The 12937-nt window shown below is 54.2% G+C and overlaps 1 protein-coding gene across 1 annotated transcript in view; it reads left to right on the top strand.

The window, feature by feature from the left end:
* Window positions 1–2663: 2663 nt before the first annotated feature.
* The window catches only part of FADS2 (fatty acid desaturase 2), a gene marked incomplete at its 5' end in the record, with an annotated part of 33253 nt that continues 22979 nt past the window's right edge, over window positions 2664–12937 (top strand). Inside the window, 2 exons of the mRNA XM_082844044.1 lie at window positions 2664–2870; window positions 11632–11742. Of these exons, the coding sequence (XP_082700170.1) occupies window positions 2664–2870; window positions 11632–11742 (318 nt within the window). The remainder of the gene's footprint in view (window positions 2871–11631; window positions 11743–12937) is intronic.

Consider the following 12937-nt stretch of genomic DNA (forward strand, 5'->3'; position numbering starts at 1 on the left):
TCTTTCCATGGGGCCCACACTCCTCCCTAGATGCACCCTGACAGAGAGCAGGCAAGGGATCCCAGGGCCCCACGACGCCCTCACTCAGCAGGAAGCGGCCAGAGAGAGTTCATCGCCCCTTCTCCTCCCAAAAGGGCTTCCTGAATGCCTGAGAGGGAATTAGGCAGTTAGGTAGATATGAGTAGGGTATTCAATAAGGCCAAGGAATTGGCCCTACACGTAAAGAGAAGGGGGAGTGTGGTGCTCCAAGGACAATGGTGCTTCAAGGACGAAGGATGACCCTGCCTGAAAAAGTTACTGGACTCTTAATCGCCCTCCCCACCATGTTGAGATGGTTTTGAAATCCCTGAGCCCACCTGGGTGATGCCCACCTGGGCAATGGGACCTGTCCCAAATAAAGAAAGGCATATGCCCTGTCCTACTCCCACTGTACAGAAGGAAGGTAGGTGTGCCTCGATCAATCAGTAAATGGAATTTTCACCTTGGACCATTCCTTTGTTTTCTGGCTATAAAAACGGATCAATAACACATGTGCGGGCTCGACTCTCCCAGACTACCAGGAATTCGGGCCACTGTTCTGGCAGCGACCCTTTCCTCTAATAAATTCTATCTTCTTTACGTTCTGCTTTATGTCTGGAAATTCTTCTCCAACCTGCGCTCATACCTTGACACTTTCCGCACTCCAACATGTGGACTCTTTGAGATTAATCTCCAGGCCCTAGTTGACTCATCCAGGCATGGGTACTTGATCCGAGAAGGGCGTGCCAGTCAGAGTTCTTCCTTCTGTGTCTGAGTTTATACCTCGAGAGATTAGTAGGCCTACCTTCCAACGCAGCCAGCCGTAAGATCTAAGACTCAGTAGTTTTCAGCTGTCTCTCCACCAGACCCTCGTTTGCAAGGAGAGAGAAAGAGGTGACCTCAAGGAGGAACAGAGGAGGGAGAGACCTGGCAGCCTTCAAGGGAAGTCCCTCCTTGAGTTTAGCGAGACAACAAACTCCTCCTTTTTTCTGAGCCAATTTGCGTTTTGTCTCGTGCAACCAGTAAGGCTTCCATGCCATTCTTCCTCCCTGGGAAGTGCGGAGCCCTACATCGAGGACACCCTACATCGAGGACACAGGACAAAAACTCAGGAATTAACGGAGCCCCCATAGCAACTGTTGCCATGCGCGCTCCTAATCTAAACCAGACAGCCCCCCTCCCCCATTCCATATTAGGCAAAATAATCGCCATGTAGTAACCTTGTAGCATCCTGACCAATCACCTAATGCCATCCTGCCAGCAGGAATTTTCTTTGTCTTGAGGCTATAAAAGTTGGCTACTAGCCCACAAAGGGGGTCGGCTCGCCCTGGGCTATCAGGAAGTCGCCCGCGGTATTTGCAGCGCCCCTAACTCTGCTCTTTGTTCTCAATAAACTCACTCTTTTCTAAAATACTTCGTGTCTCGAAATTCTTCTTCCAGCCCGCGCACGGACCACAACACTTTTGATACCCCCATTTTTATTTCCTGTTATTTATAACATCACTGAACAATTAATCCTATGAGGTCCTGTATTGTTTCCATGGTACCTCTCCCAAATCGGCTGTGAGATTCCTGAGTTCAGGGAAAGAACCAAGTCCTGCAGTCCCCACTCCCATGCCCCCCCACCCCCACCCCCGCTTCCCTCCACCATGGCGCCTAACATAGGAAAGTACATCAGAGGTTCCACAATTCTTTTCTAAGATCCACTGATTACAGGCCTTGGGCCAGCCGGAGGCCGGCTTCTTCCCCCAGGGAAGCTGCAGAAGGGCGCCAATGTGGATAGCACGGACAATGTGGATATACTGGAGTCCGGATTCCAACGGGTTAGGGGAGGGCGTCACCTAACCAGGCCAGTCCCAGAGTGGAACTCGCCAGCCCGGCGGCTCGGCGCCGCCTGCGCGCCCGCCAGCCGGGCCCTGGGCCGGTCCCCACCGCAGAGCGCGCGGAGCGGCCGGGTCCTCTACGTGCCGGCATCAGGTGCAAACCCGGGAGCGCGGGCCGTGGGTGTGCGCGCAAGCGCCCGGAAAGCGCGGAACTCAGCCGCCGCCCCAGCTCGCCCGCCAAGCTACCCTGGGATATCCTTGGGTCCCCCCCTCCAACCCCCCAGCTCGAGCGGGGGAGGGAGGAGTTCGGACACGTAACCGACCTCCAGGTCCCTCTCGACTCCGCGTGGGGGGGCAGGCGGGGGAGCCGGGGGAGCCGGGGACCGCTGTTCCAGCCCGCTGGCCTTCGAAAGATCCTCCTGGGCCAATGGCAGGCGGGGCGACGCGCCCGGATTGGTGCAGGCGCTCTGCTGATCACTGTGGAAACCCAGGCGGAGGGGAACGCGGGAGGATGCGAAGCCCCGGACGGGGGGAGCCAGCGGGGCGGGAAGAGGAGGCTTCGAGGCCCTGAAATACCGAGGAGTTTTTACAGGAGGCAAAAGTCCACTGCGGGCCGGCGGGCGGAGGGAGGGGCGGAAGGAGGGGACCGCTTGGGGGCACTGGGAAGCCTGGAGGGAAGGCAAGGATACTCCGGAGCGAAGGCGAGGCAGCTGGGGGAGGGGGCGCGGTGGGGGGAGGAGTAGGAGAAGACAAAAGCCGAAAGCTAGGAGGCCCCGGGCCGCACACACCGCAGTGCACGGGGCAACCCTGTCGGCAGGCAGCATGGGGAAGGGGGGGAACCAGGGCGAGGGGGCCACCGAGCGCGAGGCGCCGATGCCTGCCTTCCGCTGGGAGGAGATTCAGAAGCACAACCTGCGCACGGACCAGTGGCTCGTCATCGACCGCAAGGTCTACAACATCACCGAATGGTCACACCGGCACCCGGGGGGCCACCGGGTCATCGGGCACTACGCAGGGGAAGATGCTACGGTAAGGGTCTGGGGCCTCTCCCGCCACCTTTCTCTACTGCAGGAGGGAATCAGGAGTCATGGGTCCCAGGGCGCCAAACAAGACCTCCAGCGCTGAGTGGAGCTTGGGGCGTCCTGGAGGGAAGGAAAGAGTCTACTGCGCTCATCCCCCGCCCCGAATCCTCGTCCTCTGGGACAGCTGGGCCAACGTGCTGTGGGGGTCGGATTTTGGAGCCCAAGAGGCATATTCGAGCGGTGGAGAACCATGCAGGATCTACCGCGCGCACTGGGATCCTTGCGTCCGTTCCTTCCTCAGAGTTCAGCCGGAGCCTGGGACTCCCCAGAGAGGGCGCCGGGGCCCTGGAGCCTTGACGCCCCCAGCGTGGAAGATGGCCGCCCCTGGGCCCCGCGGAGAGGAGCGGGAGAGGAGCCAGGTGTGGGACTCCGCGCGCGTCCCCCACTCGCCAGCCAGACTAGGGGGCGGGGAAGGAAAGCTCGTCCCCGGCCAGGGCTCGCTCCTGCCGGAATTCCAGTCTCAGAAGGTCCGCAATGGCTGCCGCGGAGACACCGCCTGGTAGCTCCTGTTCCCACGCTCTCAGAGACTACCAGGACCCCCTGCCCCCGCCCCCCCCCCGGCAAGGGCCGGCCTTCTTGGGGGCCCCGGGTGGGAATTGGTGGAAAGAAAAAGGGCTGGAGTTTGTAAAGCCCAGGTGGAGAGGGGCCTTGAGACGGGACGATTTAGCAGCACTAGGCTAGCTTGGCAACAGGTCCAGCTGCATTCGAGGTTACTCTGGGACTTCAACTCAATGGTCCTCTGTTCCCAAATCCGGCCAGGAGTGCCCTCCCTCATCTTGCCCTCGGAAAGGTAGTGGGACTCTGGGATCTTCCTGGAGCCGGGGCTGTCCATCTTACCCTCACCTTTGCGCACCAGACCTGCAGCTCTGCGATGACACAGCACCCCACCACGCCCCCTACCCCCCAGCCCCAAATCCTTGCTTATTCTTCGGGTGCAGCTGGATCTGCTCCCCCCATCCCCACCCCATGGACTCGAAGAACAGAGGCCGGGAGGGAAGGAAGGGGCCACTCTTGGTGGCAGTGAGCTGGAAGCAGAGCAGGTCTGGTGGCATGGAGAATTTGGGAAGGGTGACTAGGGAGAGATCAGCTTGACATAGCTCATTCCACCTGGAGGTCTGGCATGCTGACCTGTTTGGGCTTTTGCTGGGCAAGCTGTATGGGGCCGTCAGTTGGTGGAACTCTAGTTCTCCCTACCTCTTCTATCTAATTGGGACAGACAGAGTCAAGTGTTGGGGGGCAGAGCAGGCAGCTATAGTGTAAGCTGTTGCTTGGCTCGCTGCTTTGGCGAGCAGAGGGTCAGCAATAGTGCCTACAGCTTTGGGCCCGATCCCGTTTTACCTGCTTGTGAACTCGCCTTGAGCCCTTGGGGCTGGGATACCGATTGTAACTTAGGTGGGTATAAGATTTTCAAGCACCATCAGTATACTATCTCACTGGGACCTTCCCACAGCCCTGTGAGGGGGTGGGGTAAGAGTGATTCCCAAGTAAAGACCTGACTCCTGGTTTGAGATCTTTCATAGGTGAATCCTGAAGGTTCCTGTCCTGGTTGAGCCTTCACCGAAATGTTTCCTAGAAGGAAAAGTCAAATCCAGTGGATTGGTCTGTTTATTCCGTAGTGTGAAATAAATATACTTTCTTTTGCGGCAAGGCATTTCCTAAACTAAGCACTAGATAAATGCAATGGAGTTTTACTGTTACCGAGTCTAACCTCATATGGCTCATCGCACGACGGGCCAATAATCGAGAGACGAGTTGCTGGGGCAGAGGAATAACGACTTTATTCGGAAAGCCAGCAAACTGGGAAGATGGTGGGCTCATGCCCAAGGAACCATCTTGCCTGACTTAGAATTCAGGCTCCTTTTATACTAAAAGGGGAGGGTGTAAAATCAGACATTTCCTGGTTCCCGTCAGCCTCTGGAGGGGATGTGTGTGTTCATTTCTTCCTCCCTGTAGTCATAGGTGGGCCTGGTCAGGATGTTTCCTGTGAGCTCAGCAAAGGTATTGTAGCTTAATGTTCATTACCTGAGAAGCAGGGTTCCCAGAGATAGGCCATTATGTATAATTTAAGCTTATAGACAACATCCCTTTAGTGATTAACTTGTAATAGAATGCAAAAGGTTCTTCTGTATTACATTATCAGATAAGTGAGCGGTAAGAGTGAGGATTATGTAACAGCTAGAATGTAAAGTAAACAAAGAGGAATTTGGAGGAAAATTTTTTAAATCCATGCCAGCTCTGTTTGGTGTAGCAAGATATAAAGACAATCCCTATGCCCAGAGCTTACTGCCTTCCGAGATAAAACTTTGGGGGCATGAAATGCACTAATCGAGTTGAATAATGGTGGACGGAGCAACTGGATATTTTCTCTCTCTCTCTCCCTCCCTCTCCCTCCCTCTCCCTCTTTCTCTATTTTCTGGGACCAGGTTGGAAAAAGGCCACAGGAAGTCTGGGGTCTCTGGGCAGGGGACTTGAGAGGGGCAGGAACAGGCTAGGCATGGAGAGACTCTGTCTCTTTATTTTTGGGCTGTTGAGCAGGTGGTTTTGCCCTTGGGGCATGGACTTCTTCAGATCTGGGGGAGTGAGTATTTATGGTCCTGTGAAGTGTGGGAAGGACCGATCTGCAGATAGAGGTTAGATTCCAGGGAGCACTTGAATGCACTGTTATGAGCCAATCCTGATGCAGTGGTATCCTCACCAGAGGCTGACAGTCAAGGAAGCCCGATAAGCTGGGGCCTCCATAGGGGATTTTCCTGTTACTGAAGAAGAGAAGACCTCAGAAGTCAGGACGGCCTCCTCCCCAGAAGGGTGGCTTAGTGAAGGGTAAGGCCAATCGTCATGTGGTCCTTCTCTCTGCAAGAATAAAAAATGAAACTAAATTTTTACAGCTCACAAAGCACATTTGTGCGGATCACCTCATTTAGTGCTTCGATCAGCCCTGTAGGGAGTAGCTCCCTTGGGTTTAAACACCTTGCTGTCTTCGCAGCAGTCAGACCTCAACTCAGGATCTACCAACACAGAGGCCTCCCAGCCCCCCTTCCCTTCCCTCCTCCTCTCCTCCTTCCTTCCTGTTTACACCTTGGGTTTCTTCCCCTCTGTTCCTCCAGCACTTCCCTGGTCTTTGCCTTGCTGTGGGCAAAGGGAGCCCTCGCCTGGGTCCCAGGGGTGTCTCTCCTCTTTCAGGGCAGAACTTTTTTTTCTGTTTTTCAATTGAAGTATAGTTAATTTACAATGTTGTGTTAGTTTCAAGTGTATAGCAAAGCGATTCAGTTATATACAGAGTTATAAAAGTTCCCCAGAACTTTTCATCTCTAACAAAGACTCATCGCACATTTATTCCAGCGTCTCTGTGGTTCCGAGCTGGCCCTGGGCACAAAGATGAATATCACAGATAGTGAGTGCATCTGCTGGATTTGCTTCTCTCCTTTCAAACTGGGACTTGAATCTGGACCCTCTGCCTCCAGGCACCAGCTTCCCCACCTCTGCCCCGCTCGTCTCGGTGACTTTTTTTGCCCTGTCTGCGTCAGTCGCCCCTTGGAACCCAGGGAGGGCGAGAAGAGATCAGGATTCATTCCGTCTTTGAACTTGCTCCTATGCCGTTCTTGGGAAAAGGCAACAGGTTGAAAATGGAATGAATCTCTGGCCTCCTTAGGGCAGGAGGGTCGAGGTATTGAGAGGCAGAGGACCTGGGTTCGAGTCCCAGCTTTAGGAATTCTAGGCAAGGCACTTAACCCTGAACTTCACTTTCCAGGTCTAGGAAATGGGAAGGTTATTATCAGGCTCAAATTGGCTGTAGATGAGATCGTTCTCTCTGCAAGTGTGAGGGGACGTTACCGTGGAACCCTTAGCCTCCTGAGCACATGTGTGCATGTTCCCAGCACGCACAGTAGGGGGTTCAGTAAACAGGAAAAGAACAAGGGTGAAGCAGAGGAACCTTGGTGACCTCCTTTTCGCCAAAGGTAAAAGGCGTTTACCTGAAATCCCTCCTGTGGTTGTGCCTGAAGGGCAGCCCCACCCCCTCAGCTAGATCTTGGTAGGAGCAGTCAACTCCTTGCAGCCCCCAGAAGACCCCGTACCGAGCCCAGCATCCCTGGTATCTTTGGCATCTTATCGAGGTGTGTTTCCTTTGCTGTAATCCCTTCATGCCCAGGCTGCCTGTGCATGGCATCAGCAGGGACGCTCTCGCCAAGGGCCCTTTGGCCACAGAGCACTACCCCGCCCCCCACCCCCCCACCCCCCCGCCATCGCTTCTTTCCCTTGGAGGGGACATCCTGCCCACATCTCTCCGCCATGGAAAGGAAGCTAGCATCCCTATTTCCAGCTGAGAACGTAGGGTCCCTCCTCTGCTTCTCCCTCCCTAACCCCGTGCTCCACAGTCTTGGTTCCCAGGGCTGCTGCCGGCAGCATTGTCTTCCCTGAGTTTGCTTCTCCTGCGCTTCCCCAGTCCCTGGCCGTGTGCCCAGATATGAGAAGCTGGATTAGAGATTCGCCTTGCTCTGCAGAGAAGGTGGACACGGCCAGAAACGAGACGTGACGCCTGCTGCTCAGTGCAGGAGGAGCTGTGAGTTCTGTTCAGCGCCTGGGAGCCAGGCAGGGAGGATGTCTTCATGCAGAAGGGGCTGGCATGGGAGCCGGGCGATGGCAGAAGCAGGAACTGGTGAAGGTCTTGCATTTGAGAATTTGGGTGTTCTGTCCCTCCATCCTCAGCCTGACCTCCCCAGCACCCAACAGGCACACCTACCCTCCTGGGGGTGGATCTGCCCCCGCTGGAACTGTTGGCCACTCCCTCCCCTTTACTTGTGTCCCCGGCCTTCTTCCTGGAATGTCTTTGCCTCCAATCTCCCTGTCGGACGAGGATAGAGCCTGCTTCCAATTCTTGTTCCAAAGTCAACGTTTGGATTGGCCGTGTCCTGCCTCGTGCCAGCCAGACACTTTAACTTTTGGGAACCCGCTACAAGTTGGTGAGGCACATCTGTGACACTTGCAAGGGGGAGACACAAAAAGTGATCAACTCTCAGGAGGAGGAAGCTCATTTTGATCGAGGCTTTTGTATGAACAGCAGAAAAGTCTAGAGTTAGGCGGACCTGGAGTGTGACCCGTGGGCCAGTAGTTTCACCTCCATCAGCCTCCTTTCTCACCTCTAAAACAGGACCTGCCTCACAGAGTCTGGTAAAGATTCGTGGGTTACGCACACAAAGCCCATGGCTCAGTGGCTGACCTGTGTAATCTCAGCCGCTGAGCAGGTGAAGATGTTGCAGAAGCACAAGCCGGGTTGTGCAAAATGACTGAAGAGTGGAAAATTTCCAGGGCTGAGAGGGTGCACAGCTGTGGGGTCTTGTGAGCCTCTCTTAGGCATCGTTGTTGGCACTGGGGTTATTGCAACAAACGAGACAGGCTTGGCCCTTTAGTGGAGCTTATATTCTAGTTGGGGAAACAGGCAATAAAGAAGTGAGCACGTAATAGAGCTTGTGGTTTTGATAACTGTTAAAACAGAGTGATGTCCCAGAAAGCATGAGGCTGGAGGGTGGCTCTTTCAGATAGGGTGGTAGGTTGGGACGAGCCAGCCCCGGGACGCTGAGGGAGCAGGGCTCCAGGCAGAAGGAAGAGCCAGAGGCCCTGGTGTAGAAACCAGCTTGGTGGGTTCAAGCGTGGTTTCCACCAGGTCTGCTCGGAAAGCTGCTGGATCTAACATGGATAATGAGATAATTGAACAGCGCTCGGCTTTCTAAACCTGCGTGAGGCTTGTGGGGTTGCGGTCCCTGGATCGGGTGAACCTGGATTTGACCCTGACTTTGCCACTTGGGTGTCAGCTTCCTGGGCTCCAGTGCTTTCAACTGTAAAGTGGGGCTTTGAGGCATCAGGGAGGTAACAGAGACAACTTTCCTGGCTCCCCACCTGGCACGTGGCCCTTCCTCTCCCTTGGCCTCAGGGAGATGACGCCACCCAAGAGCTCTCTGGAACTGACCCAGGGATGGCCTCAGTCAGGACAGGAGTCTGCTCCACCAGGTTCCTCAGCCCAGGCAGAGGCTTGGAGGTGGGACCTGGACCTGGTGGGGGGCAGCGGGCGCCGGAGGAGAGGTGATGCGCTTGCAGGCTGTCTGTCTCCCAGTGAAGAGTAGAGATTGTTTCGTTATTTATTATCAGCCATCGTTCCTCAGGAAACTGCCTTACCAAGGACGTCCCCCTTCGTTTCTCAACAGCCGTGGTGTCTTGTGAGGTGGGCCAAGGAAAGGGCCTTTTACGGCTCTGACTTTGGAAGGCAGCTGTGCTCACTGCCCTACCACCAATGCCTGAGCCCTGACTTTGGAAGCTCCTGGTAGGCCCTTTCCCAGGGCCTTTGAACACTGGAGCTGGGAGGGTCCTCCCTTGCAGAGGAGACGGAGGCTGGGGGGCTGGGTGGCAGCTGGCCCAGCGTGGACCACAGGCTCCTCGCTGCCTCTCAGGGCCCCTGGGATAGCAGCCCATCTCTCCTCTGAAGATACACTTGCTCTCATCCTCTGCTACCACCCCTTTCTGTTCAGTGAGGGGGGTGCAGACATTTTTAAAAGACTCTGGGCCCAGTTTTCCTCTGCACAAAGCGTTGCTTTGTGAGTCTGTTCTAGACACAAGCAGAACAAAGACCAGGCAAAAGGCTTGGTGCCAGGGCAATTGTGAGCTACTTTGGCAGGGGGGTGGGGTGGGGGGAGGGGAGGCTGAGCACATTTTCAAAAATAAACTTATTTACTTTATTTTATTTTTGGCTGCGTTGGGTCTTCGTTGCTGCCCACGGGCTTTCTCTAGTTGCGGCGAGCGGGGCCTATTCTTTGTTGCGGTGCGCGGGCTTCTCATTGCTGTGGCTTCTCTTGTTGTAGAGCACGGGCTCTAGGCACGTGGACTTCAGTAGTTGTGGCGTGCGGGCTCAGTAGTTGTGGCTCGCGGGCTCTAGAGCACAGGCTCAGTAGTTGTGGAGCACGGGCTTAGTTGCTGCGCGGCATATGGGGTCTTCCCGAACCGGGGCTCGAACCGTGTCCCCTGCATTGGCAGGCGGATTCTTAACCACTGCGCCACCAGGGAAGTCCCAATAGTGATTCTTTAATATGATCAGATATCCTGTCCAGATCCAAAATCTCTCATTCAATATCAAAATGTCTTGGGTAACTGCTGGGTTTCTCGCCCTCCAATGGGAGCCTTTCAAATCAAACACTGCAGTTTTTATAACCTTTTGTTATATATTTTTCTGTCTCTTTTAATCTAGGACCCCTCCCCCAACACGCACGCGCGCGCACGCGCACGCACGCACACACGCACACACGCACACGCACACGCACGCGTGCGCCCTGACTTTTTTTTCCCACTACATTGATTTTTCTGATTGTTTCTCGAGGTATCAGGCAACTTGTTCCTCTCTCCTAGCAAAGTCTCAAGACTTGTTTTTTTTTCTTTTTTTTTTTTTTGCGGTACGCGGGCCTCTCACTGTTGCGGCCTCTCCCGCTGCGGAGCACAGGCTCCGGACGCGCAGGCTCAGCGGCCATGGCTCACGGGCCCAGCCGCTCCGCGGCATGTGGGATCTTCCCGGACCGGGGCACGAACCCGCGTCCCCTGCATCGGCAGGCGGACTCTCAACCACTGCGCCACCAGGGAAGCCCTCAAGACTTGTTTTAAAAAACTTTTTTAAATTGAGATATAGTTGACGTACAATATTATGTGAGTTTCACCTTGAAGCTTGGTTTGATGCTAGGTGAACAGCGACATCATATTGTATCCCATGCGGTGGGAGGGGGCGGTCTGTGGTCAGCACATCTCTAGTGGAGATGCTGTATTTGTTTTATCTAATTTACATAGCATGTATAGAAAAAAACTGGAAAACAAAATCCTGAAATATTAGCAATGGTGGTCACTCTGGGTGGTATTTATTTTCCTCTTTATTCTTCTGTACATTTTCTAAATTTGCCAAAACTATGCACATTACTTTATAATTGGAAAAAAAGATTAAAAGGCACAATCTTAATTTAAAAATTTTTTTAAAAGCAATACAGCAATGTTGGAGAAAGTTTGGAAAAACTAAGAGAAAGCAAGGCATAATGCCACCACCTTAACACATAACAGTTTAGAGTTCTACATAAAAAAGTTTTCATAATCTACACAATTATTTTCATACCTTTTCAAAGTATGAAAATGCTGCCCCCACCCCTCCAGAAATGCATTTTACGGAATTCTGCGTTTGTTTCTGGTTTAACATGAGCTAAGCACATTTTGCATGCTTGCGGTAGGCTCCAGACTTGTTCTTTCTGTTGATAGGCGTGTGCACCACGTGGTGGGTGGTGCAGTTCGTCGGAAACCGGGCAGCCCACGCCGCAGGAGCAGCTGGAGGAGAATCGGGTTCCCGGCTGTGCCCCGCCCGGTGCCCACGCCGTGTAGCCCTGCAGGGGCGCGTTTTTGTGACTCGCCCAGCGGCAGGCCGCACGTCTCTGCGGTTTTGTAAACACCCATGGCGAGTTCAGCGGCCCCTCATCAGGGCAGAGCCCGAAGTGACACCTCCACTGGAATTGGGCACTTAGGGACCTGCCGGAATGAGGCTGACAGAGCATTTGGGGTCGGATGGTTGCAGACCCGTTCGGTGTCCTGATGTCCTAGTGGGACAGAGCTTCTGCTGGCGAGCCCCGTCTTGCCTGGGGTGGAGGCACTGGCCGAGGTCGGGGTCTCCCACTCACCACCTGTCCCCTGCTCCCCAGGATGTCTTCCTGGCCTTCCATCGCAACCTTGATTTCGTGCGCAAGTTCATGAAGCCCCTGCTGATTGGCGAGCTGGCCCCTGAGGAGCCCAGCCAGGACCACAGCAAGAATGTGAGTCGGGCCTCACAAGGAAGAAGGGGAGGGTTTGTGGGGGGAGGGGGTCTCGCCCCAAGAAGGAGAGTGCAGGGCGTGGGGCAAAGGAGCCTTTATGCCAGTCCAGGGGGAGCCACTGCTCATCACCTAGGGTCAGGGAGGACTCAGAGCCTCCGATGGCCCTGGTGAGCCCCCCTCCTGCTGCCAGCCTGGGCTGGCCCTCACCTTGGAGTAATTCATTCCCAGCCTCTCCACCTCTGGGGCTTCAGCGGTGCCAGGCTGGGCACAGGGTCTTTCCATCCTGCCCAGCCCCCTGCCCTTGTATCTGGCCTTTCTTCCCCCTCCTGCCCTGCCCCTGCCTCCTAGCTTCCCTCTTTGTCCCAGTGATGCCCTCCTGTCCCCAGAGCCACCCTTGACTCTGCCTCTATCTCCCTGACCCCACATGCCCAGTGCCCACCCAGCCCTCTCCTGCCTGATAGAGTGTCCGGAAAAACTGGTGCATGTCAGGTAGTGGAAAAATAAGCTTTTTTAAAAAAAAAATATTGTTGTGAGACTTCTCTGGTGGTGCAGTGGTTAAGACTCCACACACCCAATGCAGGGGGCCCGGGTTCGATCCCTGGTCAGGGAACTAGACCCCGCACGCAGCCGAATAAATAAATAAATAATGTGTTTTTTTAAAAAAAGGAAAGAAAACATTTGCTATAAACCTTGTATTTTAAAAAATTGTTGTAAAATAGATACAACATAAAATTCACCATTTTAACTTTTTTTTTTTATTTTGGCCACACTGGGCAGCTTGCGGGGATCCGAGTTTTCCAGCCAGCGATTGAACCCAGGCCCTCCGCAATGGAAGTGCGGAATCCTGGTAGTGCTAGGCTACCAGGGAGTTCCCCATTTTAACCAATTGTAAGCGCACCGTTAAGTGGCTTCGAGCACATTCACGTTGTTCTGCAGCCGTCACCACCACCCATCTCTAGAACTTTCATCACCCCAAACTGACATTCTGCCCCCATTACCATTAACTACCCATCTGTCCCTCCCCCCAGCCCCTGGTAAACACTGTTCTTTCTATTGATGAGTTTGCCTAGTCTAGGTGCCTCATATAAGAGGACTCGTAATTATTTGTCTTTTCGTGTCTGGCTTAATCTCACTCAGCTTAATGTCTTCAGGGTTCGTTCATTAGTAGCAAGTGTCAGAATTTTCTTCCTTTGGA

The sequence above is a fragment of the Leucopleurus acutus genome, assembly GCF_964270905.1.
Source record: "Leucopleurus acutus genome assembly, chromosome: 8".
Classification (NCBI taxonomy): domain Eukaryota; kingdom Metazoa; phylum Chordata; class Mammalia; order Artiodactyla; family Delphinidae; genus Leucopleurus; species Leucopleurus acutus.